The sequence below is a fragment of the Chaetodon auriga genome, chromosome 17 (assembly GCF_051107435.1).
Source record: "Chaetodon auriga isolate fChaAug3 chromosome 17, fChaAug3.hap1, whole genome shotgun sequence".
Taxonomy (NCBI): Eukaryota; Metazoa; Chordata; class Actinopteri; order Chaetodontiformes; family Chaetodontidae; genus Chaetodon; species Chaetodon auriga.
The window spans coordinates 2,011,915-2,034,382 of NC_135090.1; the positions used below are offsets into that span (position 1 = coordinate 2,011,915).

The window sequence follows — 22,468 nt, forward strand, 5'->3', positions numbered from 1 at the left end:
GAATACCAGTAATGCAGTAATAATAAATAAATGATATGCTGGTTTATGTTCTTTTTGGTGAGCAGTAACTTTGCAAACTAGTTTAACTGATCTGTTCACAATACTAAGGTTTAAAATGAATGTGCAGATGCTTGTCAAACTGTGTGTGTAAGGGGAGACATGTTTCACATTCACTTTTCTCATAGTGGAGGATGTTGGTACACAGCTGTGCTGGCAACAGAAACTGCACTGTTACTATTTGGATAGTACATCAAAGTGTCTATGCAAATATAGGGAGAACCGTGCACTTCCTGCAGAGCCTGTACTCTCACCTCACTGTCAGTCCTACACACACACACACACACACACACACACACACACACACACACACACACACATCAGGAAGTGCTGTCTTGTATCACAGTGACAGTTAAAGTCATTGAACCATGGTTCCCAAATAATGCTGGGGGTAGGAGAGAGATCAGATCATGACCTGCTGCATGTGTACATGGATCTTACTGTAACCAAGTTACACTGCTTTTAAACATGGTGTCTGATTTCCAGCTTAGGCTGATTACTTTGAGTAAGCTGCTTTCTTGTGTGCGTTTTTTCCCCCAAACATCACTTCATGTTGGTTGTACTGTTGAACATGTGTGGTACAGGAGATTTCAGGTGCACTGAGGTTCATCAGATCATGATTTTTTACCAGCATCCACAGACATTGAGCTGTGAACAACCCAAATCACTGCTGCTCTGTTTGTGCTTCATGTTCCCTGTACGTGTACACTACAAGGGCTGGACGTGGTTTGTCTGTGGAGCAAATGGTCCTGAATGAAAATTGGTTGTTAAAAAATGCATTCCATTTGAGCATGTTGTTGTCATTCAGCTCCTGCTGGGAAGTCTGAACAGATGAAGGGAGGTTTATATTTAAGTGGAGATAGCTGACTGGGGAAAGAAAGCTCACACAATGTTTTAACTTGCTTCAAATTTGAGACGTTTTTACTCTGAGAGTTCTTTTAAGGCATATTGATGCCCTGATGTAAACAAGGTTAAAGCTGTTCAAGACTGTTTTTCTCTAGCTGTTGTCATGAAGCAGTCTCTGCCATGATACAGATGGAAAACAATGACTGGTGAGATATGTAATGAAAACCAGGTTGGTCTCTATGTTCTGGTCTTACTAGACTGGATACTACTTAGTTCTGAATCCATGCAGCTCTGTTTGTGTTGTCATATGGTATAAGACTTGTTTTGGAAAATCAACATGGCTTAAACAGCTGTGACTTAGAAAACCTTGTTGTTTTGGTTTGGTTTGGCCTGTAGAGGGTGTGAACTGACATGTAGCTGCTATGAATGTACAACTTGCACAAACAGGGCCAGAAATGCGGATTTCTGATTCTAGCAGTATGTTGCTCGGTGTGAATGAATAATGGCAAATGCTGAATGTTGCATGTTCCCAGTTATGGGAGAGTGAACGTGATGATTTCTGCATGCAGTGGCATCCTACCCATACACTCCTTCCAAAAACAAACAGTCTTATTCACATTTTAGAGAGAAGAAATCGAAACAGATGAATCTTCTCATCTGATTGTTGGTGAAAATGAGGATTTTCCAATATGTTGAACAGAATCTTTATGCTATGGAATAGATTGTGTTCAGATTTATGGATCACTGTAAGCTTTCCATCCAGCTGTTCTGCTTTGTAACACTCACTGTCACAATATGTTTGTTTAGCTGCAGGGAAAGCTCTTTGGGACTAATATTTGTCTTTTGCTGAAATATTCCTGTATAAACAATTACAACTTATTGGGGAGGAGGAAAGGCAATGAATAGGTCCCACTGCATCACTCAGTTTATTTATTACGGTTAGTCAGGCAAAGCCCTTGTAAAGGCTTCAGTGTCATCCAGGCAGTGAAAGAAATGGATAAAAACAATGTATTCCTAAAAAGAGGTACAAGGGTATGAAGTAATCATTAATCCAGGAGAAGGTCCTGATCCATTAGAAACAATTACCTCGTGCTGACCTTTATGAAATTTCCTCATTCCGATGTGACATGTTGTGGAATGTGATATTATGAAACATGGACATACTCCCACTAGCTGCACCCTCCTTAAAACTGTGAACTGTGAAAAACAGGCATTTCCCACAACATGACACTGAGCACAGCTGTCACAACAAGACAAAAGAACTGCCGGCTGCTGGGTCGGCAGAGAGCGCCCAGTCAGCTGGTTTTAGCTCTTTTTACAGCATATGCCCAACATTCAGTACCTTTACAAACCTAAAATACTGTCTACAGTATTTCAGGTATTCACTGCATGTCCTCTTTAGCATAATGAGTTGTGAAGCTACTGGACTTCATGCTAATGCTGGACTGCTAAAGGAAGCACTGATGCCCCTGCTGTATCTGCATACGCTACTCTACATACACAGCCATAGAAAACATGGTTGTCTTTTGGCACCACCTCATGGCCAAAAATATTTTCATATTCGAGTCTTAGGTTTAATAACCTGTAAGTGTCAGGGAATTCTCAAAGAACCACCAACACGCATGCAAAGCAGTAGGCCATGCATGTACATCTTCCCTCTGTTGTGACATTATAAGATTAAGATTTTTGAGGTTGTGCCATGCAGGTTATTGTTCTATGAGGTCATAGTTTGTGATGTTGTGTTGGATGACTGTCTTCAGGTGGAACTCAGGTGAGTTCAGCATCTGCACAGCAAGTTCAATTTCCTTTGACTCAGTAGGGTTCCGGGCCTGAGGGACAGACCCCAATGTCTTTATGTTGGTTTAATATTGTTGTTATTTTTCTGCTATGACAGCTCAAATTGCTGTGAGCTGGAATGAGCTAGAAACATGAAACTCGGCCCTATAGCTGGAAATGATGTGGAATTGCTTCCCATGAAATATGGGAATATGATCCCAATTGGCCAAGTGGTGGTGCTGTAATTAAGGCCAAAAATTTCAAATTTTCAAAGACCATGCCCCTCACACTATGTGTGATTGTCTTGAAATTAGACACATAAGTCCAGCTCATTGTGCTCTATGAAAAAGCCTCTTGGACCATGAAAGTCAGCTGTGATGAATTTTCAGCCATTTTGAATTTTTTAGAAGATGATAATATGAATAAACCCAAACCATCAAAATGGCTATCCAGCATTGTGAGACTGAGAAAAAAAAATGGCTGCCATCAACCAATAAACTTTGCAAGAGGTGGGGCTTAGCAGCATTTCTCGTGCATTTTGAGCCCGACCCATGGAGGGCGCCACAAACACCAAAAACATATACATAAAAAACCCAGTAATCAGAATTTCACCAGTTTCAGTGAGCATGGTTTATGAGAAGGTATGAACCAAAATCTGAAGTGCCATTAGTAATTGGTGCAAGTAAGATGCCTTTGAGCAATCCTGATTAAGCCCTCTGGAGACATCCTGCTATCTCCTGAACATACACGCCGAGTTTCTTTCAAATAGGATGAAGGGGGAAAAATGGTGGAACTGTGAGTGCATAATTGTTCAAACGTTGCAGACTTTGTGGCTTGCAGCTTTAATTTTGGTCCATTGAGCTGCTTCATTCGGTTGAGTGCAAAAGGGCTTGAACCCAAAATTGCAGCTTGCAGCTATATGTAATATTACAATTTGTATTTTGGAGATTTTACAGGTACACTTAATATGTATCTTGCAACAGTCAATGTAAAAACACACATTGCATTAGGATGAATACATGTGACTTTCTTTATTTTTAGATGTTTTCTCTCTCTCAGCATCTGTAGAAAAAAAGTCCTGCATTACCATTTCACAAAAGTATTTTTGACTTTATTTTCAGCATGCTGTAACACTGACTGTGAGTTAAAAGACTTTCAGATTGAAGGTACTCACATCACATCCATTCTGAGAAAAGTTTAAGACTTATTACTGTTTTTACTTCCCCACTGTGAGGAGAGCACAGCAGATCCTTGATCCTAAACATACCAGCAAAGCAAGTGAGCAGTTTTTCAAGGCCAAGCAGGAATGTTGTTTACTGTCTAAGTCAGTCAGCTAACTTCAGACCAACTGAGCATGTGTTTGAGCTGCCGAAGACCAGATGGGGACAGCAGTCACGTCATCATTGTTCAGGTAACATGTTGGTCATGCTTTGTTTGGCAAGTGTTTGGTATTTTATTTCTAAAGGTAGGGAGTAAGTATCCAAAGATATATGCAAATCAAGTCAACAGAGTAATTGTCCTGCAGTGAGATGTGTCTTCTTGATTGTTAGCACTGTGGAACAGGTAGTCCATCATGGGTTGGATTTTGTCTGTGAAGAGTTTGCATGTTGTCTCCACCAGCTGGAGGCAGAAGAAGTTTAAGTGGCTGTTCAGGACCCATCACCACTAGGGGGGCCTAGAGCACAAATTACAAATGTGACCGGGGGTCCCAAATCCCGGAGGACCCCAGGACTGCCCCGTGCGTCCCGTCACAGTGAACTGCCACTCTTAACTTCCTCAGAAAAAAACATCATTTAGACGTAATCCAACGCGAGCTTTTACACTTTTGTAAAGGTGCAGTCTTGTGAAATGTTCGCTCAGCCTGCTGCAGGCTCCTCTGTCTGCAGCCGCGCATGTTAACTGCATCAGACAGCAAGTCTGCGAAACAAGTCGCAGCATCAGTGTACTGCAGTGAAATCCAGCTCCTGAACACACCCTGCTGCAGCCTGCAGAACAGCCTCACAGCACCGACACACACTCAGCTGCGCACCTTGACGGGGCAGAGACGCGGAGCCGGCGAGCAGCTGGAACATAGCTGAGGTAAGATCATGTGTTTGACGCATTCTGTCCCGCAGGAGAAACCAGGACAGGTGACTGACAGGACGAAGGAGCACTGCAAACGGCGCTGAGCGAGCGAAGCGTCACTGCTCATTGGCATCAACATTGTTTGCAGGGACACCTTTCTGTGGAAAGCAACGACAGTACTAAGAGGGTGTCCAAAAATATCCCTAAGTCCTGCACCGAACTGCCCGACTTTTGTTGTGGCGGCCGTTGGAGCTGTGCCAAATTCCACTGCGGTCGCATCAGCGCGTCGGTCTGAGCAGCGGACTGTCCTCTCACTCCTCATACTGTACAGCTCTGTGTGTCCTCTCATTAACTACAGGAAGCTATGAATGCTGTTTTCTTCATGTTTCTGAACAGAGTTCATAGAATGGATGTTCAAACACATTGTGCCCTTGGCTGCTGCGCAGTGGGCTATAAATAGATCGACTGCACATTTGGAATCTTCTCCAAGTCAGCATGTTAATATTTAATAATAATACACTCAGCTGACAGTAATGATGGGAACCAGCGTTGTTTTATTCTAACGCTGGATTTTAAGTTTCCTCTCAGAGGTAGCTGAAGTGTTTGGTTTTGCTGACTCAATGCTGCTGCTGCTGCTGCTGCATATTTGGAATTGAAAGTCTGCCTTCAGGCTCCGGCCTGGACAAAGAGCCAGAAGAGACATGCTGATGCAGTCAGTCCACATTTACCATTAGTGTAAGAATGAAGCGTTCAACTGCATCTCATGGACTTCATCAGCAAATGGATTTCTCTTAGTGCTCAGTCTAAGAACATGTGGAAGTCAGTTACAGCTAAAATACTGGTTTATTTATTTTAACATCAGTGCTTCATTAGTGTCAGAATAATTTTTAATAAATACATTTATTCTTCTGCTGTATGTATTTATTTATTTGTTTAAGTCTCATTAAGTTTGACAGGTGGGTTCCTGGGAAATAAATACACCAGATTACAGCCAGATCAATTCTAACATTTAACTGATTTAAGTTACCTTGTGGCACATGAGGCCACACGCGTGCCATGAACACAGGGGTATTTACAGGACATTTCCTGTAATGGTAGGGGCCCATAATGCACCATAAAAGGCAGCAAAAGGGCGATTTGGAAGCAAATGTTAATTAATGTTTAGTGTAATCTTCAGAGCATCTGTAAACACACAATATATCGGTAAACAGGAATTTTCAATAATATGAAAACCAATCTGAAAAAAATGCTGAAAAAAAGGGCACAATGGTTATGTGGCTTATATTTTAAGTATAGCTACTATACCTCTAATTTTCTAACTAATTTTCTAGCCTGTCGGGCAGTTTATTTATCATGTTTTCTCCCCTGGAAGTGCACGCTAGAGGGCATTTTATCACATTTTCTTGCACACTAGGCCTCTGAGGGCACATTTACCATATTTTATTTACCGGTTCACCAGTGTGTGGAAGGCAGCAGAGTGGCCATTTAAGTTAGCACACACTCCCCTAGAATTACTAGAGCTGTATGTATCGTTGAGACCTAACAAAGGTGCTGAATTTGCTTCTTTGCAAAGACAATCATTTAAGTATTTTGGAACCTGTATTGTTTACATCTCTCAGTTAGCAGTTGTCTTCACAAGGTGTAGAGGAAGTTAGTTATGACATGGTGTCATACCAATTGCTGATCAGTAGAATGAGATTAAACCAAGGGACATCATTAGATAGACAAGGCCAGCCTCTGAGGTAAATTGTATCAGACGCATGGGCATGTGCATACATGTGTGTCCTTGTGCGTAACTTATGACATATTTAATTTCTTCCCAAACCTTGTAACCATCCTGTTCATTCTTTAGCTTCTCTTTCTCTGTGACTGAATCCTTTTCTACACACTGTTCTGTTAAATCATGTGTCATCTCTCTAGCAGCAGCAGAATGGCTCATAATGACAAAGACCCGATGCCTGCAGTGGGGAACCTCTCCCCAGGCCAACTGCAGTCTCTCCTCAAGATGGAGCCAAAGACTCTGGGGGTGAGCAGAAGCATTCAGTTAGTAAACTAAACCACATACAGTATACCCTGTGAATCAGTGATTGAAACACATACACATGTATATACGTGGGCTGACTTTTTATGGGACATAGCATACTGTCATAACAGCCTCTCATGTACTAGGAATGTGATACAGAAAAACAAGCTGAGAGAGGCTGTTGAGATTCAGGCTTTTTCCCCAATAAGGAGCTCTGAATTTCTGACTACTTGTAATAGTTTCAGTGCAACAGTAGGCGTACTGATCACCTCTTCTGCCCCCCCAGGCAATCCAGATCGTTATTGGGGCTTTGATTCTTTGTCTTAGTGCCTCTGTGCTCCAGATCCATGAGGTCCACTTTACAGGAGATGTGGCCCTCTTCCTGATCGTTGTCATACAGGTCAGTTCAATTCCACTGAATGACACGTTTTGTACTTTTGTGAAGCACATATAGGACAATTCAGTCAGATCACAGCATGTTTTCTTATTTTTCTTAGCACTTCCTCACCGTGTACCTGATGGGCTTGAATATTTCGTATAAAAGAACATTCCTTACTTGCCTTGCATGTAAGTAAGTTATATTGTAATCCACCAGGTGACCTTGTCCGGTTCAGTCTTGGTTCACAGTGGGAGGAAACCTACTCTGTTTTGGGTGAGTCTGAATCAAACCAGAGCTCTGTGTTACAGTCTGGAGCATGTCGGGTGCTATGATGATACAGATCACTGCTGGACATAAACAATTCAATTCATTCAGTAGTGATTTAAAGGATCCCACCTACTACACACCGTAACAATTAGGCCTCTAGTTTCACAGTGGTAACACGCCAGTTACAGCCAATAAGGCTGCAATGGTGTGTGCTCACTGCGATCCCCCATTGGTCCTGATGTGGTATGAATATGAATATTCCAGCTACTCTTCCTCTCTGTCTGAAGAGGACACAAGTCTTAAATAAAAAATATTATAGTGATGCCATACAATAAAATGATCATAAACTCAGTGTTTAGAAGCTACAACAAAACCTCTGTGACTTAACAATTTGATAAATTAAAGATGAAGTTAGATTAAGTCACAAGGTACAAATACAAGACCAGTGACAGAAAAACACCATCAACTACTGTATGAATATTTTAACATATTATTGAGCCATTACAAATTTCATAAAAGAATATAAAGTATGTGAAGCTCCCATCATGGACATTTTGAAACAATATTCCTGGTGAACTGATGCTTACTTCGCTTTGCAAACTGCCTACATTTTTCATAGTTTTACATTCATGTAAAATGGGTTCATGGGTTTCATGACACATAAACGTAATGGGACAATCAATAACAAAGCTCACATTTGTAAGTGCATTGTGTAAAATTCTCTTCTCCATGCTCTTTTCCACTGTTGGTCCACCATTCTTGTATCACGTCCAGGGGAGTGTACTTCTTGTGCATGTGTTTGTTTGAGAACATTATTTGTAGCTGTAAGATGTAATGTGTTGGAACAGTAAACAACTCCTCTTCTCTGATGTGTTTCAGTTATTTTGTATATTATAGGGTGTGTGATTATTGTACATGAGCACTACTGTTGTCATTTGCAGGTGAAATGTATGCTGGTGCTGCATCTCATCAGTGCTGCATTTGCCACTGCTGCTCTGGGTCTGATGTCCAAACACCTCCCCTACCGCCAGGACTCATACCACTGTGAACACTGCCGCAGACTGGAGCTGCATGCGGTGGTATTGTCTTTAAAACCTACACAGACCAGAACACTGCATGAAAGCTTTCAGACTGAAGTTTTTTTAAAATAATAACATCTGTGGCAAAACAGAATAGCCACATCTGTGACTTCTACTGTAGCAAAGCTTTCCGCTGTGAAAGTCCAGTGCGTTTCTCTGACTGTGGCAGGTCGTGTTACTGCCTGCTAAGGACAAACATCCACCGCACATCACTGAATTACACCTTCAGGATGAACTTGGACAGTTGTTAGAATTGTAATTGACTGGCCTAAACAACATCACAAATTTGCTTCCAGAAAATTCAGTTTGGGCTAAAAATGATGAGTCTGATCACATTTGCTCTCTGCATTGTTTAGTGGTGGAGGATATGAGTCTTGCCTGGTGCAAGACTGAAACAATGTTTGCAGGACAGAAATATATTCCAAACAAAAGAGTCCCTCTCAGGTTATACTATATACGTAGCACACCACTAATATTTACTGGCCACTGTGATGAGCTGATAGTTCCTACATTCTCTCATGGCCTCTTTCTACTTTTTATGAAGTGAAGTGAAACAGAATCTTTTGACCTTGAAAAAACATACTTTAATGTGTCAACCTGACTCTTAATTATTGTTTTATAGGTGTTGTCACCTGTATGGGTTTTGTCATCATTAGGGCGACTCACAAAAACGTAAATGTCTTAGCTAAATGTATCTCCAAGCATGAACTTCTAAAACTAATGGCTGTGTCAACCCTAAAAAGTGTTTAAGTTGAGTTTTTAATCTTTTTTTTGTCTTTTTGGAAGTGCTGTTCAGTTTTTTGGTAAATCACAAAACATTTGAGGAAAGCAAGCAAGCAAACAAACAAAAAACTGCTCAAAAGTCTGTGACAAAGTTAAGGATCCTCTACAACACTTTCTTATCCAGGTCCAGAGGTCCTACGAGGACTAGGAGGACCCTAGTGGTCCCTGTCAAGGTAGTGGACAAGTGTTGGAGGACAGTAGTGACCAAGTAGAGAGCTAAAATACACAGCAACGCTCATACAAGTAAAAAAGCAATTTGAGTGAGAGCAAGTGGTTCTGATCTTATTTAGATGATGCTGAGTTAAATATTCTTGAAATAAATATATGCAGATTTTTGTCTGATTCAAATCAGATTTATATCGTATTAATATGATTCTTGCTTTGATTGAATATTCACTATAAGCATGCAAAATGCTCTTAATGTATGTTTAAATCTAGAAACAAGTAGTGAACACAACATTGGCATATCAGCACCCACCATCATCACATTCTCCCTTGGTAGAATCACTTGAATTCATAGTTGACTCTACATGTTATGAAAAAGCAGATTCTATGTTTCTTTGTCTTTACTGTCCACTGCAGCAACATTGTTTCAGGAAATGCACCGGGCTGATCGAGCAAAAGTGTAAAGTAAGTGATTGACTACTGTTCCAACTAATACTTTGCTCAGATAGGTTATGTTGTCTTGTAGAATGCATGCAGAAGACAGAAATGCCTTTAACCGATTGAAAAGATGTCCTGAGATTTTTATATTTCTGCCTTTTCATAGAATCACCAGTGTCACAGCGAGAAACATTGTTTTAATTTCCTTACTGCTCCTGTTCCCTCACCATATGTGCTCTTGAATATCTCTGGCTAGCTGTTGATTGATGGGATCCTGGGGACACTGGTGATCTTTCTGGTGCTGGAGCTGCTGATTTGTATCACTGCCATGCTGTTCGGACTCAGTGTCCTAGCTGCTGGTGGAACCCAGGTGAGCCCTGATATGTTTCCTCAAGTGATATTTGACCACTAGGGGGCAGAAAACTCACAAGACTGAGTCAGTGACAGTTTTGACATACTGTCACCATAACAAATACCCAGATAATTGCAGGGATGAAGTGATTTTTAGGTGACCTAGTTGATGTGAAGTGATTAAGTTCAGTTCAGTAACTGGCTTGGATACATGGTAAGCTAAATTAGACAGGTGGTAATAACTTACAGGTGCTTAGGTAAGATCTAAGCACTTACAACCATCATATGGTTCGTTGACACAGATGATGGGAAGTGACTGTGGTAAATCTGATTTGCTTGTGAAAAATCTTGCAAGGAGACGTTTGAGTTTAGATTTTTTTCCCCTCACATACTGGTTCTAATGTTAAAGAATATTTCATCATTAAACTTGCAATAGATACATTTTTTGCTTTAAGATATTATGAAGTAAATGTTGACTGCACAATATCGTGGCTGAATACACCATCAGCCTTTAGATTGGTTCCCTTTAAGCCTCATTTTCACTTTACAATCATACAGTCTGCCACTGGGTACGATCACACAGGAAAATGAAGGCTCCATTTATGGCACAAAGGAAGAGCATCAACCACAGTCAACCTGACTGACTTGATGTCCTTGTTCACGTGAAAATCAACGGACAGAAAATATGTTCTCACTGTCTCCATTGCACAGCTAGTTTCATTTTGTAAAAACATAAAATAACATGATACCAACCCAGCTGACTTTTCTTAACGCATGCTAAAGAATTTCAATCTACTTTCCTACTAAGTGAATGAATAAAGTCCCACTTTTTCTCCCATTTCCTTCTTCTCCCACTCCTTCAGTGCCAACCCCTGTTGTAGTTAGTTGTTTGAGCAAACAATTCTCAAACTATGTTATTACTTAATCATACGCAATAAAGACAAAAAGTTTCCCTTTCTAGACAAGTAAATTATTGGTGATACCAAATGATATATACCCAAAATAAGGCATGTGTTTGGAGCGGTAGGATAAATCAGGGTGATTAAGTGAAAGTGCAGTGTTGACACTCGCTCTCCTCACCACTGCTTAGATCCACTGAGCAGGTGCCCCAGTGGGTCCTGTGGAGTTGTTCAGTAGCTTACAGATCAGACTGTGGTTGTTGTATAAATAAGATAAGATAAGATAAGATAGGACTTTATTGATCCCACACCAGGGAAATTTAGTTGTTATAGCAAGCAGGTCATAAAAAGCAAGCACAGTGGCATAAGAGGTCAAAAAATAAAAGTATAAAAGTTTACAAGATACAGAGTAGAAAAAAAACTATGTCTATGTACATTTGTACAGATTATTGCCAAAGAATCCTACAGCCATAAAAAACTACTGTTACTAGTAGTCGGATTGAGAAAAACTAACTACTGACATGACATCTGTGTGTGTGTGTGTGTGTGTGTGTGTGTGTGTGTGTGTGTGTGTGTGTGCGCTTGTCTTGCAGGCTCCAAGCCAGAGGCCTGTCTATCCACACTCTCGCCCCCCACCTGCTCCAGCCGTGCAGGCTGTTCAAGCTTCTCCAGCTGCAGCTGAGCCAACTCAGGTAGTGGGAACACAGTCTTTGTTAGGACCCTAATTTCATGCAGTGCATAGTGCAGAGTGCTGCTTCTCACCTAGCTGAGTCAGTCTTATTTCCTTGGCTGATTCATATGGTATTTTACTGATTGACTAACTGCCAAAGTGAGAGAAGAAAGGATGACTTGGTGGCATATCTGTGGTGCTGTGTATTTGGGATGCCATGTACACAGTTTGCATCTTGAGTCTATGCACCCACAGACTGAAATATTGGTTTCCTCTGGCACCCTGTAACATTGACAAGCTGCTGGTGCATCATGCAGGGAAATCTGGACTTGTAAAGGAAACTAAGAAGTTCATGTTTTTTTCAATGTTTTTTTTCCAATCAAACAAGCGTGATCACACCCTTAAAATACGAGTCAATATGTTGACGTTTTCTGCAAGCCATGTTCACATTTTACTGCTCTCTGTCTATCAACAGGTGGCTGTAGTTGTGACTGAACCAGAGTCAGAGCAGGTGGAGGACATCTCCACCCCACCCACTGAGCCCCAGGTGGAGCCAATTGAAGTTGAGACCACAGAACCCTGATCTGAAACACACACTGCTCGCTGTGGTGTCATGTCATGTCAGACTGTACATATTGATGTCAACAGGGAAAAGCTATTCTTGTCAGCCTCCTGATGGTCATTATGATTAAGTGATTAAGTTATCGCCCATTTAGCTTGATGACTCATGTATCAACTCAGGTGACAAAGTAATAACAACTGTGCTGATGGCAGCAGTCCTAAGAACTGGCACAAATAAATACATTTACATGAAACCAACAGGTTGTCATCCTGTCCTCTCACTTCTGGCATGACATGAACACAGCATGGATATACTGTACAGTATGTTGTGGACATGATGTGTTATTGGTAATGATGATTTATTCTTCAAATACTAAGATCACTAAAGGTATAGTCCAAGTATTGTCAGAGAAAAAAATAACAGAGAAAGCAAAGATCTTGAGATCGCTATTAGAGTATATAGGACATATTCACTTCACGAATGGTGTGTGCACATTTTGTGTTAATTAGATTGAAGGCAGAGTCAACATGTAACTATTTTTCAAAGGCCTTAATCCTCTCCTGCCTAAAACATATTTGACTGTTAAAATAAGATTTTGTTGCTGTTGTTTGGTTAGAAAACTAACCTTTTATTGTGTTTGTGCTATTTTAAATTTGTCTCCAAGTCATTGAAGAATTAATTGATGAAAGACTTACAGCAACCGATTTGCAATCTATTGTCTATTCATTGTTGTTTTTCATGTTTTAGACCTGCTCTCTTGAGATTAAAACTGACAGGAGTACTACAATGATTTCATAAGGTTGGGAGGCAGCAGAGGCCAAGATATTCTGACATTTAGTCTCCCACCTGTTATGAGTTAACTTCCAAAAATACTGGATCCTACATTTCCCATCATGCTACTAACCTCAAAAGCATCTTTGTTAGACCTTCGCAGCTGGGTAAATATACACTTTATGAACTCCAGTCACCCTGTTTGTAGCTCTGCTTTTAGTGCTTATAGTTAGTGCTTATTATTCCAGGGTGACATAATACACACTCTGCAATTCCCCCTTTTGAGACAATAAAATCTGTCTATCTCTTATAAACTTCTAGTCTCCAAGCTCATGTCATATTACCCCTAAAGATATCACAATGGCATAATTGGGGTTTCTCGCCCGTTGACAGCTGGGATAGGCTCCAGCCACCCCGCAACCCCGAAAGGGATAGTCGGTATAGAAAATGGATGGATGGATGGATAATTGGGGTTATATATTCAGACTTAATTAACCAGTTGATTTACATTAAGATAGAACTTTATTTATTCTGCTGTTGTGCAGCAGTTGCAGTACAAAGTAGGAAAGAGTGCAAATGTAAAATATTAATAAAGGTGCAAGTATAGAAATATCAATAACCATATCTATATCTAAAACTTCAAAAGCCAAAATATACACAATGCCAAAAATTTAAAAGGACCATAAGTATGAAATGTTCAAGTTAGAAATCTACTGCTCGCCTCTGTTTGAGATTTTGGTAAAGACTAAGAGTATAAAAACATGTGGGCTGACATTTAAGAACAAGGTGTTGCATTGAAACATTGAAAAGAGCCAGTTGAGGAGATTTTGGCCTCTGATTAGGATGTCCCCCAAAGCAGCTGGAGAGATTATGTATCACATCCCAAATCTCAAATGCGCTGAGTCTTAAAGGTTTAGGTGTGTCATTTTGGAGAAAGGCTGCTGATATTGCCATCCCTCCTTCTTTACAATGCAATTACTCAGTGTTAGCATACCCTCTCTCTCCCCCATCTCCCCTCCCCTTCCTCATATTCTGTGCATGAGAACAAACACCACCTGTCACTGATTGGCTGGAGTAGTGTTGTGTGGCTCAGTCCAAGCCACTTTATTTGTTTCACATTTATAGAGTCAGGGCTGTGTATGAAAACTGTGTTTCTGTTCAGGGTGCACACAAAATGGATAGCTAGTGGACTATGAGGAGATATTCAGTGAATTTCAAATTCAGCAAATATCAACAGTCTTTCTCCAGAATGACCCATCCACCTTTAAAGGAATACCAGTAGACCTGTAGCTAATGTGCTATTATGTGGGTTTGTGAGAACTTTAAGAGAGAAATGTGTCTGAAAATGCTATTGTAACTATAATCCTGGTAGTAGCTCACTATTCCAAGCAAAGTAGAGATGGGACTCACGATCTGAATGTTTCTAAAGTTTAGGCTATGGCCCTGTCTGCCTGCGAGTTGATTTTCCTATTCAGATGTGTGTCAGACACTGTTTTCCTGTACTGGCTTGTTAGTTTAGGATTCTTTGTGGAAACCACAGGATGGCATGATTAACTATAAATGAATGTATGAACATTTCAGTCACAGTGAAAATAAAGTTACTGAAAAAAGAACAATATATATCCCTCATCACTCTCAACTGTCACTGATAATCACCTTCATGAGTGTTGGATTGTTATTGAGTCTTTATGTAGTTTCATCACTACAAATGCATACCCCACAGTATCTGTGTGTAAGAGGAGGATAAATCCTGCTTGATAATAACATTAAAAATAAGATAAAAATAAGAATGAAATAGATGTACCAAAGATCTCAACACTCTTGTTATTGCTTTACTACAGCAGAGATCAGCACTCTACCAATCAGCTTAGCTTCTCAAGCAAACAAGCATAACAGAGTCTCCCAGTTTCCTGACAGACACAGCTTCACTGGCGATCTTGATTAACCAAAATAAGCCTATTACAGCCTACCCCAGAACACTTCCCACAGGTTTAACCTTACTGTGAGTATTATCTGTGTTGGGCACAGCCCAAAACTGCCCCAGACAAAAAACACCATGTTTGTGCTGTGGCTGTTAAAAAATGCACACCTCTTTTTATAAAGACAGAAAAATAAAACCCACTGAATAGTAGCAATAAAATACAGTTAAAAACAGAGTACATAATGTATAAAGTAAAATACACCATTTTAAGAGAAGTTCAGCAGTGCCTGAGAAGTTTCAGGCCTGTATCAGGAAGTCGTAGCTTATTAAAGGCTAAAGGGAAGCGATAGGGTTTGATCTGTCTTTCTTCTTAAAAATATTGCAGTGAGCTGCTTCCCTGATATCTATAGATAGTGTGTTCCAGAGCTTTGGGGTGTAATTGACAAAGGCTGCATCCCCAACTTTCTTTCAGCTGTTGCTGGAAACCAGTAGACCAGCAGCAGATGATCGCAGTGTTCTTGAAGGCAAATAATAAACAAGGGATTTAATAATGTAGCCTAGTCCTACCCCATTAAGAGCTTTGTATACAAGGAAGAGGACCTTAAAATCAATTCTGAATGTTACAGGAAGCCAGTACAGAGCGGCTAAAACTGGACAAATGTGCTCTCTCCTCTTGGTTCTGGTTAATAGCCGAGATGCAGAGTTTTGAATGAGCAGAAGTCTGTGCGGTTTGTTTTTTTTTCTTTTTTTGGATGAAGTTTTCATCACCTTGTGAGATGATGCGGGATTTGAAGCTTATCGGAATGAAGGATCACATCAAGATTTCTAACCTCAGATGTAATCCTGGGAGTCAATTTCCACAGATTCTTGAACAGCATGGTGAACCATAGGCGGAGGTTCACCACTTTATGAGCAGAGGTATCACTACATGGGTCTAAGAACAGCATGTGAATTTCTATAAACCATGTCTTAGTGTTCAATATAATTTTGTTCAGTGTTATCTCAATGTCCTCATAGGCACATGTCATTGGCACCTTGTCACATTCAATTGTGGTCAATGAAACCATGGTAATGTTTTAATGTTTTTCAACATAATGTTCCTCTTACTCTTGATAATCCACAGAACACACTGGAGGCATTTTTTTGTTTATTCTTAAAAAGGTGGAGAACACACAGGTAAAAGGGATTAAAATGTTCCCAGCCCTGTATTTCCATTTATGTGAGGTTAATTTAGAACAATATTATATCATATTGAATGTCAGATACAGCATGGGGTGAAGCAGCACTGTCATTTTAATTTATTGAATTTTTCCATCACCAAAAATAGATTTCTCCTCCTCTGCGACTTGTATGAAGCAATATTTTGGGATGCAGACAGTTTCAGTTGGAGGTCCAGATGGGTGAGTGTCTGTGTTGCCTTGCTATTCAAGCATGTAAATGGATGACCCACTGAATCTGAGTCCACTGAGAGGAATCAGGGGGCGCCCCTATAGCTCAGTAGTGCGCCCCATATACTGAGGCTGTCAGTCCTCTGCAGTGGCCGCAGGTTTGACTCCTGCCTGCGGCTCATTGGCTGCGTATTGTCCCCTCTCTCTACCCCCTTTCCTGTCATGCCTTCCACCTGTCTCTATCATAAAGGCTTAAAAAGCCCAAAAAACAATTATAAAAACACCCACATTTAAATGACTTCACCTGCACAATTTGATTTTTTTTTTTTTTTTGTGACAGTACTTCAAACACTTTTTTGTTTCTGTTTCATATCAGTCATTTAATTCTATCGGCATTATATTTGATTTAAAACTCTCATTGTGTACTATTGTGTTTTATTTTATAAAGTTTTTTCAAGTCACAAGTTTGAGGTTTTTGAACTTTGTACCTGGTGTCTGTCTGTCTGTCTGTCTGTCTGTCTGTCTGTCTCTCTGTCTGTCTGTCTCTCTGTCTCTCTCTCTGTCTCTCTCTCTCTCAGCAATACAATAAGCGATGAATCATATAGCTGGTGTGAACATTACTGAAGAGATAGTCTGTATGTGTATCAGTAGTATTGAACATGACACCTACATGAAGGAAATGACTGGTCAGGGGAGGAACCTCCATTTGAATCTGATATTCTTAAGTTATAAAATAAGCATTTAATGTTCTGCATTATTTGTCACTTTGCTAACACTGAGCATTGTATTATATTAACCAGAATGGCAGAAAAATCTTTTAATCCAGTAAAAGAGAACACACTATTACGGAGTTGTACTTAATTTTTAATTGAGAATACAGTCAGTGACTGTGAAAATACAGAAGGTTCCTCAGTGGTCATCTAACAGCAGCACTGTGCATGTTTCCACCCTGTGAGACTGTTGTTGCTGCAAGTATACAATACAATTGTATACTTGTGCAGACTCTGTTTGGTTGGATTTGGTGAGGTGATGCTGCCACGGTGCAGCTGCTGTTTGAACACTGTTATTAGTGAACTTTGATTCCTGTCTGTCCGCCTCCTTATTTTTGGACTGTTTGTTTGTTTATTTTTGCTTTTGTGTTAAACTATTTTTTTCCTCCTGCGGGAGTGAGTTCCTGTTCTTGGCTTTTCATTTTTGTATTAAACCATCAAACGGCCTTCCTGAGTTCCTGACTTTACCTTGGCATTTTTGAGTCAAATTTTTTGGGGTCGAAAGATATCGGCACACCAAACAAAAATCAGCAATTGTATCCAGTATCTTCCAGTGTCTATGATCTTTTGAATATAGAGTCATCTGGCACTATGTAAAGACTGTTTCAATATTAGCACTATAAATGAATCATTTCTGACATTTAGTAATGATGAATGAGATATCACTGAATTAATGGTAAAGTACAACCCAATATCACACCAAAGAGTGGAATCCACCCACTGCTCCACCGTGTCAGTATCACTGTGTCTGAGAGTGGCCCTGGAAGCTAAATGCACTGCAACTTAAAAAAACACATGCAATTATTGACAAAACACAAAGTAAATTCAGAGATACACTGCAAATACAGGAATCAGCTTCAAAAGACATACACTGCATTTAGAATAGTCAACAGACACAGTTTCAAATAAAAGGTGATGAGCTGGCACATGCTTGTTGTCCCACCAAAACAACAACAGCAGCAACAAAACACACATTTTAGCTCACTTTCCAGCATGCTTATGCATCGGCCACTTCAATAACTAAATTATTAAGTGGATGAGTCACATCGAAACAAGGCTGTATCAGCCATCTTTGTCACTTTTAGCATCCCCTGGAAACAAATACCGCATTGGTCTAAATGCTGCATGTTTGGTGAAATTGGTGAAGATGTTCTTATTGCTTGTGTTTTGTCTATTTGCATGCATTTTCTTAATTTGTAGTCCGTTGAGCTCTCAGGGCTACGGCACTAAAAGCACTTATGTGGCAGTGGGTGTCAGCAGAGCAGCAACAACAGTCTCACAGGGTGGAAACATGCACAGTGCTGCTGTTAGATGACCACTGAGGAACCTTCTGTATTTTCACAGTCACTGACTGTATTCTCAATTAAAAATTAAGTACAACTCCGTAATAGTGTGTTCTCTTTTACTGGATTAAAAGATTTTTCTGCCATTCTGGTTAATATAATACAATGCTCAGTGTTAGCAAAGTGACAAATAATGTAGAACATTAAATGCTTATTTTATAACTTAAGTGATCATGATGGAAGATGATATCAGAATATCAGATTCAAATGGAGGTTCCTCCCCTGACCAGTCATTTCCTTCATGTAGGTGTCATGTTCAATACTACTGATACACATACAGACTATCTCTTCAGTAATGTTCACACCAGCTATATGATTCATCGCTTATTGTATGCATATGGATTTATAAATACCATGTGACGGTGTTTCACCAGTATGAATTGTGTGTACAGCTGTGTGGATTTGAAAGCACAAAACGCATGCTACTCCCCTTTCATATGGCCTTTATCTGGAATCCATTTGACTGAATGAATGCTCGTTCCATTGGACACAAATAAAACATTTGTGTGACGCTTTTCTTGTATGACGCTGGTTTGCTTAGGAACCCTGCCAATGTCAATTAAGTTAACCAACACAGATTAAAAATAGACAACACATTAAGGGTTCTTGTTCTATATGAAGTATAATCTCGTGATTGAGAGAAATGAGGCTGTTAAAATTTCTGCATAATTTTTGCAAAGCATTTATTGAAAATGTAAAACAAACTAAATGTATAACTAAAGTCAGAGTAAAGTCAGTGATTCCATATTTGATAAAACTGTCGGATTTATAGCAGCAGATGGAACTCTTTACACCATCCGGTTGTGTGTTGCACTAATTAGTTCCTTTGACACAAAGTAAAAGCTTACAATATTGTCTCTTATGGAAAATATTCTGGAGATTGATGGTATCTTGGTACCACTTTCTGATAACGCACCATTTAGAAAGGGTTAATTAAAATTATTTACTAATGCTTAATAAATCAGTTACACACCATTAATATGAATAAGAACAACCAAGTCTTTCAGTTATTCTTAAGATTTTTAATCTCCCTCTCCAAATTTGCACATTGTTGTCTGTCATACGGCACTGTCCTCACCGTATATGACCTAATGTTCTTATAAGTACATCTGAGTTCTTGCTGACCAGATAGAGTCATTTTTTGTTTCATTACCTCTTTTCTAAGAATCATGTCAGCAGATAACAGATAAGGTGTTTAAACATTTTCCTGTAAATCTCCTGTATTTTAATCTTTATGCCAAGCATAAGTGCAACCAAGATTTCTCTTATTTTCAATTCCCAGTGTTGACAGCTATCAACACATAGACAGACACATGCCTGTAGACCACAAATACATGTTAACCTGGGGTTTTCCCATTGGACTCAGTGTTGTCAAAGAGGGAGGGTTCAACCTACTCCAACTCAACGGCATCCTTATACTGTAGATAGTACAATCTTTCTTCACCACAAAGACGGACAGATGCTGGAAAAATGAAAATAACAATGGGAATAGCGAGATAGTGTGTCTGGACATTATTACTCTTGTTGTGGACACATACATCTGTTTATGCAGTCACACTGTTAGGACTGCCCTTCCTTCTGTGGATAAAATGCAAAATGCAAGGTTTAGGGTGAAGACTCTAGCAAAGGTTAGGGTTAGGTAAGTACTGGGTAGTGTTAGGTTAAGGTACATGTCCTCTGGGTTAGGGCTAGGTCAGAGTTAGGCTAACCTCAAGTGATGGATGTGTGTGTGCGTGTATATGCGTGTGTGTGTGTGCATGTGTGTGTGTGTATGTGTGTGTCTGTGTGTGTAGTTATGGTAGATTCATGTGGCTACATTAGCTTTGTATTTGGTTACACCCTGCATTGTGCAGTCGCCTTTTCACACCACCTTTGTTTGTGCCATTCTTCCTACTATTCTGTTGACAATGCAGCAGCCATTAATCTTGCTATTAACAGCTCTGAATAAATGTTGCTTCCCAAGGTCGGAAGAAAGAGTAGGAGTTAATTGTATACACAACACTCAGTATTTTATCATTGTGGTTTATGCACTGATAAGCAACTGAAGTGTTAAAGAGTTGAGAACAAAGTTCTCACCAGTGTTACCTGCCCAGTACTGTGGAATCACAATAGCATTTAATCAATAGTTCCAATTAGACAATAAATTCCTAGCAGGTATGTGTTTGCATACTGGCGTTACAGATGCATAACACACAGCTAAAGTAACAATGCCATCGCAAATTTTATTTTAAATCTGTCACCCTGTTCCATTAAAAGGCCTAATCTGACTTCTATAAGCCCCTCTCATATTTAACAATTTGATATGTACCCACAATATGAGTAATAAATGGCACACACACACACACACACACACACACACACACACACACACACACACACACACAATGCCTCAATAGGACTGGACCTTCATGCCCATGAGGACAAGTGGTCCCAACAAGCTTGGCGTTTACGGTGTTTAAGGTCCTAGCGAGTTAACAGGAAGTGACTACAGACAATGGACTACAGACAATGGACATTGATTGATTGTCATTGATCTCATTTATTACAACCCAGTGTGTCCTGAAAACCTCACAGATGTTGTCAACACCTACTACTGTGACCATGATTACACTTTAGTGATGGTTGCTCAAGATACATGAACTGTTTCAATTGTTGGACATTCAGTAATCATGTTCTTGCCAATAATGGCACATTCCAATTAATTTTACTATCAAATAAGCAAAACAGAAATATATGACCCAATGTTCTTACAGTTAGGGAAGGGTCCAATGGCAAGTCACAGAACCCCAGATTGCTTCAAATGAGCAGGCCTGTGCTTTGCATGGCACCTCCTCCAGTCCAGTTCCCCCAAACAATACATAATATACAAGACTATTTATTATGCTGACATTCAAGTGAAAAAGCCCTCTAGTGGCTGTGGTAATTATGATGAGTACAAAGAAGCGATTAAGTCTGCATGGGGGTGGAAGGATGGGCCAGTAAAACAGTGACTGGCAATTCCTTGTTCAGCAATAAATAAATGGATGATTAATAGTTTCTTAAAGTCAAACCAGGGCAAAACTGAAATTTTTACTGTTATTGTCAAGTGGATTTTTCTCTTCATCTTACTTTACTTTAATTATGGCATTCTATATGTGTTTTTTTTTGCATTTTTATTTTCAATCTTATTTTCCATTAATTTTCTGTCTCTGTTGTGTTTATTCTGTCTTTTTCTTATGTGAACCACTTGGTGCATGTAATTTTGTTGATATAAAACACTTTGAGCAGCATTTCGTGTATGAAAGGTGTTATACAAATACCTTTTATTATCATCATTATTGGTTATTGTTGTTGTTGTTGTTGTTGTTGCATGGTAGCCAGATGTTATATATCTTTCTGCAAATTCTGGTTTGACCTCTGGCAAATATTTTCAGAATGACAATATGAACACATTTCTCAGTAAGGGAGAAAGAGTATATCCACATACAGCCCTCTTTTCACAGCTGTTTTTTTACTCATTATGTGGGAAAACCACACCAAAAAAATATGAATGATAGTACAAACTTTAAAACATGTTACAACGTATACTATGATCTGGATGACTGATAATTTTCACAGAGGACATGATGTCTGATGATTACTAGTTAGAGCAAGAGTGTGAAATCAGTCCAACAAAGAGTTATAATAAATTTTTTTTTGTAGCTTACGTAGTCTTGTAAGCATTTGACTCCTCTTCAACTTAAACGATTTCAAGATTACAATCTGCATTCTATGTTCCTCAGACAACTCTTGACTGCTTGACTGTAGCAACTTTATTGTCATGCTGTCGCTCTACCTTAAAACAACTTGATGCAGTTTATCATTGTGCTTTACATTTCAACAACCACCCATCATGTCATGTTTTGTCCTGCCAAGGTGTCAAAAGAAACAGTTCAGT

The 22,468-nt window shown here is 39.7% G+C and overlaps 1 protein-coding gene across 4 annotated transcripts; it reads left to right on the forward strand.

The window, feature by feature from the left end:
• Positions 1-4,397: 4,397 nt before the first annotated feature.
• LOC143335466 (uncharacterized) lies at positions 4,398-14,746 on the forward strand. 4 transcript variants are annotated; one of them, XM_076754910.1, is made up of 9 exons: positions 4,398-4,758; positions 6,667-6,769; positions 7,053-7,166; positions 7,362-7,418; positions 8,354-8,491; positions 9,857-9,904; positions 10,134-10,247; positions 11,721-11,819; positions 12,273-14,746. In XM_076754910.1, exons 2-9 carry the CDS (start codon positions 6,674-6,676, stop codon positions 12,378-12,380), a joined length of 774 nt encoding a protein of 257 aa, XP_076611025.1. In that variant the 5' UTR covers positions 4,398-4,758; positions 6,667-6,673; the 3' UTR covers positions 12,381-14,746. The 4 variants fall into 4 exon arrangements, with proteins under 4 accessions (XP_076611025.1, XP_076611024.1, XP_076611026.1 ...); XM_076754909.1 differs by having other exon boundaries at positions 4,407-4,758; positions 6,664-6,769; XM_076754911.1 differs by lacking the exon at positions 9,857-9,904 and having other exon boundaries at positions 4,558-4,758; positions 6,664-6,769.
• The last annotated feature ends 7,722 nt before the right edge of the window (positions 14,747-22,468 follow it).

Coding starts and splice junctions, on each gene's coding strand:
- LOC143335466 (XM_076754910.1), top strand. CDS start 6,674: ATGGCTCATAATGACAAAGACCCGATGCCTGCAGTGGGGAACCTCTCC. Junction 6,770..7,052: donor TGGAGCCAAAGACTCTGGGG/GTGAGCAGAAGC, acceptor CTGCCCCCCCAG/GCAATCCAGATCGTTATTGG. Junction 7,419..8,353: donor GGAAACCTACTCTGTTTTGG/GTGAGTCTGAAT, acceptor TGTCATTTGCAG/GTGAAATGTATGCTGGTGCT.